The sequence below is a fragment of the Hippopotamus amphibius genome, chromosome 11, assembly GCF_030028045.1.
Source record: "Hippopotamus amphibius kiboko isolate mHipAmp2 chromosome 11, mHipAmp2.hap2, whole genome shotgun sequence".
NCBI classification, from domain to species: domain Eukaryota; kingdom Metazoa; phylum Chordata; class Mammalia; order Artiodactyla; family Hippopotamidae; genus Hippopotamus; species Hippopotamus amphibius.
The window spans coordinates 81,000,623-81,006,939 of NC_080196.1; the positions used below are offsets into that span (position 1 = coordinate 81,000,623).

The 6,317-nt window shown below is 55.8% G+C and overlaps 1 protein-coding gene across 1 annotated transcript; it reads right to left on the minus strand.

Moving 5' to 3' along the window:
- Nucleotides 1-975: 975 nt before the first annotated feature.
- On the minus strand, nt 976-6,076 carry TMEM200C (transmembrane protein 200C). Its single transcript, XM_057700584.1, has 2 exons — nt 5,853-6,076; nt 976-2,975 (listed from the first exon to the last, which is right to left on the minus strand). Exon 2 carries the CDS (start codon nt 2,879-2,881, stop codon nt 1,025-1,027), a length of 1,857 nt encoding a protein of 618 aa, XP_057556567.1. The 5' UTR covers nt 2,882-2,975; nt 5,853-6,076; the 3' UTR covers nt 976-1,024.
- Nucleotides 6,077-6,317: the final 241 nt, after the last annotated feature.

Here is a 6,317-nt window from a genome sequence, read left to right on the forward strand (position 1 = left end):
TTACTATTTATTTAATGTTTCATTCTATTTGAAAGAGACACTCCCAAATGTTTGATTCAACCCTATGTTTAGAAGTTAAAAATATGCTGGAAATTGATTGAGGATGGCACGAGCACTTTGGGAGAAGAGACCTGGAATTGCAGTAGCAGTGTCATAGCCAGATATCTTAGATTTACCAGCTGAACTACCCACTGTTTTACTTGTGTGAGAATTATTAGCTCCAAGGCAAAATGAGGCAATATTATGTTTAGCTGTTTGTTTGGAAACTTTTTTATTAAAAACTTTTTTTTTTCATATTAATGCTATTTTCAGTACAGGTATGATAATACTCCCTAAAGTATCATGTACTTGATATAGTGAATTTAGGAATGTAACAGTCCGTCTGGGTGCTGGCCCCCTCTGGTCTCCACTAGGTACCTTAGTAGCAAAATGTAAATACTCTTTTCAAAAATAAAGAGGCCTTTGGGCAGCTGGATGAGCAGAGTGGGGTGGAGCAGGGAAAGTGCTCTTTCCCGACAAACTCATGCTTTTGGCTTTGACTTCATTTAGTAATATCAGTTCTCAGAGAACTGAGACAAACCCTTCTATGCTCCGCAAAAGCATAGGAGGAAAAAAGCTTGTCATTCACAAGCAGCTATGGACAAAACCGGCGGCAGAGTACAGGTTAGGGAAGACAGGGATCCAAAAAAAAAGTTGGAGTAAAGTGCACAGTTACTGTCAAAAATATATTATTTTGATCCTATGAAAATTAAGAGAACTTTATCTAATCAACTAGATTGCTGACCTTTTAATACATTTGGTTTTCTTAGAACATACAATCACCATCGGACATATAAGACAAGTTTGCTTTAAAAAAAAATGCTTGGAGTTATCTACAGGAATCTCGTGAACGCAATTCAAGGCTAACATTCTGCAGCTCTTTGGGTAGTGGACGATTTCCTCGGATAAATCCCCAAGGACGAGGGAACTGTTATGTTCACTGCTTCCAGTGGGCATTTCTCCTACTTTCTCGCTTCCTCTTTCCCTACGTGCCAGTACTTTCCAGTTCTCCGTCCTCGACCCCTGGGGCGTGAGACCGGGAAATCATGAGGAGTTTCTCCTTGTTTGTAAACTGCCTCTGCACCGGCTGGGGGGGCTCGCCCGCGGGGGGCTCCTGGCTGGGACCCTCCGGGGGGCTCTGCTCTGCCCCCAGGCTGGTGGCGGCCTCCTCGTCTGGGCTTTCTCCGGCCACCGGGTCCACCACCGACTCCAGAGAGGTGCCGGCCTCCCGCAGGGGGGTGTAGCCCTTATTGCTGCCGGACGGCTCATCCGACTGGGAGCTCGGCGAGTCCGGCCCGGCGGGGGGCGAGGGCGAGGCAGCGCGCGCCCGGAGGCTCGAGTCCAGGTCCGCGCTGCGCGAGGCGGGCGGGGGCTCGGGGGACGGGGGCGCCCGGTAGTCCGGGAGCCCGCTGGTGCTGCGGCGCCGCAGGGCCGCGTACCTGCCGGTCCTGGGCAGGCGGCCGCCCTGCCCCCTGGCGGTGCGCGCGGCCGCCGCGCCCGCCGGCTCGTCCGGCTCGCGGGGCGCCCAGCGCGCGCCGCCCCGGGCTCCGCGGAGGTCGCTCAAGCTCAGGTCGAGCTCGCCCCGCGGGATCTCCCGGGAGCCGCGCTCCCCGGGCGGCCGCTGCCAGCCGCGGCGCGCGCCCCCCGCGTCCCCGTCCCCGTTGCGGTCCCCCGGCAGGGGCAGCAGCGCGAAGGCGCTCAGCGAGGAGCCCACGAGGGAGCTGGCGGTGCTCTGGCGCCCGCAGCTCTCGGGGGGGCTGCAGGGTGCCGGGCTGCTGCTGCTGCTGGCGGCCGCGGCCCGGCGACGGCCGGCCACGCCCGAGCGCTCGCGGTAGATGCTGTACACGGCCTCCGCCAGGCTCGGGGGCTCCCGCGGGCGGCGCGGGGACGAGGCCAGGTCGGGCGGGGACGCGGCCAGGTCGGGCGGGGACGCGGCGCCTCGCGCCCCCCCGGCGCCCCCGCCCGCGCCCAGCGCCGCGGGGTGGGGCCACGCGCCCCTGACCAGCATCGCCGCCGCCCCGAAGGCGTCCCCGGCGCCGCCGCAGCCGCCGGGCTTCAGCTCCAGGCCCCGCGACTGCACGTAGCTGAGGAAGCCGTTGAGCGGCGCGGCCCCGGGGGGCGCCGCGGCGGGGGCGGAGGACGAGGAGGAGGCGGCGGCGGCGGCGGCGGCAGCTGCGGCGGCCGCCAGGTCTTTGGCGCGGAGGCTGTGCACGTCGATGACGGTGGAGTAAAGGTCCCGCAGGTTGATGATCTTGGTCTTCTTGTCCCTGTTCTCGTGGAGCACCGCGTTGGCGCAGATGAAGAGGAAGATGCCGATGCCCATAATGAGGGGCCCAAAGACCTTGAGCTTGTCAGAGTGCAGGTAGCCGGAGAAGATGCGGAAGAAGAAGCCCACGGACGTGGAGGAGGACGAAGAGGGGGCGGGGGAGCGCGCTGGAGGCGTGCTCCTGGGCGCGCCCACGGAACTGGCGGTGACAGCCTCCCGAGGCCCCGGGTGGCTCCTGGACCGGTTTCTGCTGCCACTGCTGCTGCTGTTGGTCATGGTGGGGACGCGGTGGCCGCTGCCCGCGGGTGGCAGCTGCTTACCCACCTCCCTATTGGCCCCGTTGGCCTTGGGCCAGTAGCCCACCACCGCCATGGCTATGCCCACCAGCAGCACCAGGATCCCGCAGAGGGCGATGAGCCCGGAGATGGAGCACAGCTTCAGCTTGCCTTTCACCACCACCACGTCGTTCTTGCGCCTCTTCTTGGCTTTCCGCTTGCGCTTGGGGACCTGGCTCGGGGGGCGCAGGGGATCCTGCTTTCTGGCGGAAATCCTCAGCAGGCCGCCCGTGGCGATCATGGCGAGCGGGTGGAGTGCGGGGCTAGCCCCTGGGGCAGAGGCCTGTGCAGGGAGGGCACGAGCTGCCCACTAGCTGCTCCGCCACCTCCTCCTGCTGCAAAGCAGAGGAAGACAGTCAGAGGGTGTAGACTTGGCTGCAGCAACATTCCACGCGCTGCCATTGTCCCGCTCCCAGATCCCACCACGTGTGTGTCCCCCGCCCCAGGGCCATTACCCGCTAACCCGAGTGCCCTACGGAGAGACCACGGGAGGCGGAGGGGGCAGGAAATGGATTAGGGAAGACAAGCGCTGTTGCAATAATTGATCAGAGATGGTCAAATACTTTGAGAGAATGCCTTCTCTCCCCCACCCCCCACACACTCTGTAAGTAATATTCTAGCATCGCTCATTTCAAACGCTCCTGGCTGGCAGCCAACAGAGTTCTGACCATGAGGAAAAACAACGTGGGGACTCAACGGTAGTGGGTATCGGGCTTTCCCGGCTTTCCCAAGAGAGCTGCCCCAGAGTTCCAAGTCTCTAACCGAGCGGAGGGAATCTGCCAATGTGCGGCCCAAAGTCCCTAAAACAGTCACAAAAGTTACTGACTTATAAAGCCAAAAGGAAATCATTTCACTGGATACAAATTAAAAGTTATATCCTGGCAGACAGACCGCTTATTTACCTGAGATCATTAATAAAGAGTTCAAGGCTGGGAGGACACCAGAGAGCTATGTCAATGCTCTGACCACGAATCCCTCCACCAACTGGTCTCCCAGCCATCACTGTTCCTACAGCTCGAGGCAAGCAGATCCCTCTCACAGCCGTTTCCTTGTTTCTTTTTTGCAACATCTGGACAGCTTCTTGGGGCGGAATATTTAGTTTTAGGTAACTGCTTATGTAACTGCGCTCTTCTTTCTGGCCTCCTCTCCTCCCTCGGAGGAACTCCCTTAAAGGTATCATGTGCTAGATCTCATCAGGGAATTTGAGAAGTCCCCCAGAATTTCCAAGAGAAATATCTTTTTGTCATGTGGGAAAATTCCAATCTTAAAAAAAAAAAAAATGTCTGCCATAATAGCTTTCTGACCACTTATTAATGTGCAAACAACACATTCTAAAGAATCCAAATACTCAGATAAGGAGGCAGTTAACTAGGTACAGCAGTCCACATAATGATGATTTGTACAATGGCATTTCCCCAAGTGAGAGCTGTTTTCATCTTTTTCTTATGAGGTCATTTTCAGGAAAGGAGGGTGGCAGCAATGAATGGACTATCCTATAGGAAGTTTAGCTGCTTATAATAAAGCCGGGGTAGGTAGATGCACAGATGCATCTCTGTGGATATCTGTCAGCTTCTAAAAATTTCAATCCTGCTGGATCCCCAGAGTAACACATTTTCTGTTCCACCGGTTGTGTTCCCTCCTGTAATAGAGATGCTAAAATTAAGGGCATTGTATGAAATTGAAAGGCTTAGATATCACTCACAAGCCTTTGGGAATTATATCCTTTAAAAAATAATTCATGTTTTAGAATAAATTACCCTTTGAAAGTGTGGGATTGCTTAGGTAGAATTTTGCTTTTAATTGGTGCCTAGGTGAAGAGCTTTGGCCCTTGATTCTCTCCATCATACCAATACAGGTAGGATCATTTCTCCACTGGTGGAAAAGCAAATGGTAATCAGCTATTTCCAATGTTTGCAAATCAATATCTCCTGGGAACTTGGTTTTCAGTAAGGAGGAATGCCAGATGGGTTAGAGAGGGGTTAAACACGAGGTAGGCTAGAGAGGGATTAATAGAGAGAATACATGTATAAACCTTTCGAATTTTGTGTTTAAGAAGGAGCTGCACCAGTTAGTACAGGTTGGAAAAAAAAAACAAAACCCAAACCAGAGTAGCTTACTGTCCATCTCTTCCCCTCACCCCACCCCCCAAAAGCACATTTATTATGTAGTTGTAACACAGAGACTGATGTTTTAAGTGATCCCTAGACTCCAGCATCTTTAATGTGATAATCTGGAGATCTGTAATTATTTTAAGAAGGATTGAGGGAGCCAGACATTTTAGAAGCAAACCCAGACTCAGTTGGCAAGGTGGCTCTCCCAGAGGAGAGAAGGGCTAACATTTTGTTGGGCATCCATAAGGATGCTGGACGTCTTGGGGAAGGAAGGTCCACACTGTATTTCTCCTCAGCAAGGCAGCTTTGGCTCTGGGTACAACGTAAGGAAGACTGGAATGGATTTTAACAATCGTTTACAGGAGATCTTTAAAATTAGTTTAATAGCTAGTAATTAACTCCCTAGTTTATTATTCCTTCAGCTCTGCTGAAGCCTGAACTCCTTTATAGTGTATCTCCATCTGATGGGAAATACTGACAAAGATCAGATGGCAAGGAAGACCCACCTTTGAGGTTTTCTTCATAGACAATGAAAGAAAACAAACTTAGCATTCGAGCTTGGCTGCCCTAGCAATTTACTGCCTGGTGCTGGTCTTTGCGTGGTTAAGGAATGGAGGCTGGGGAAGCAAAGGAGGGATGTCTAAAAATACAACTGCTTCCAAGAGAGACATTCAAGTTCTCGGCTCATGATGGATTAAGCCCCACTCGGTGTCTGAGGCTCAGAGCTCACAGGACTGGGAGCGCCCTGCCCTGTCCGGGACTCGACCCAGGTTCTCGACCCCCGGCCCCTCACCGGCAGGGCAGCGAGCCCCTTGCCTTTCTTTTAGGTATGCTTATTTGTGTTGGAGTCACATGAGTGCAGCAGCTGCGAGTCCGCCTCTGGAAAGAAGACCGGCAGGAGCAAAGTGAGGGCAATCTTGAACTCGCTTTTATCTGGGCAGCGCATGCCGTGTAGCCCGCCCAGGAAAAGGAGTCTCCCGAACACTCTCCCGGCGGACCCGGGCTAGGGCAGGAGGGCTGGGGAGGGGCCTCTCGGGGGCCGGGGACAGACATAATTGCTCAAAATGGCAGCACTGGAAGCAAACAATATCGCTCACTTACCCGGGAAGACTGGGGCAGCTCGGGGCCGGCGAACGGGCGCTCGGGCGACACAAAGGAACCATGGAGAAACTTTTTCAGCCCGAGCCGACGGCGGAGCGCAGGGACAGCGCCTCGGGGCCCTCCATCCGAGCGCGGCTCAGCAGCCCAGCGGGGGCGAGCGCCCGCCCCGGGTGCGCAGCCCCCTCCGGTGCCGGGGCGGGAGCCATTTCCAAGAGTTTCCAAGAAGTGTCAGGTCCTCCGCATCCTGCATCCTGCCTGGAGCCTCTCTCCCGGCCGCCGCCGCCGCCCGGATCCCTCGCCGTGCCCTCCCGCGGCGCTCCCGGCCGGCCCCGCGCCTCTTTGTGTGGCTGCGGCGAGCCGGGCTCCGCCGGGTGGAGTTGAGCCCGCGGCGGCGGCGGCGGCGGCGGCTCGCGCCGCTCGGGGCGGCCGGACCCGCGGCTGTTGCTAAGAGACCGGAGCCATGAC

Bases quoted from the DNA above. Each gene is read 5' to 3' on its own strand.
- TMEM200C (XM_057700584.1), bottom strand. From the start codon at position 2,881: ATGATCGCCACGGGCGGCCTGCTGAGGATTTCCGCCAGAAAGCAGGAT.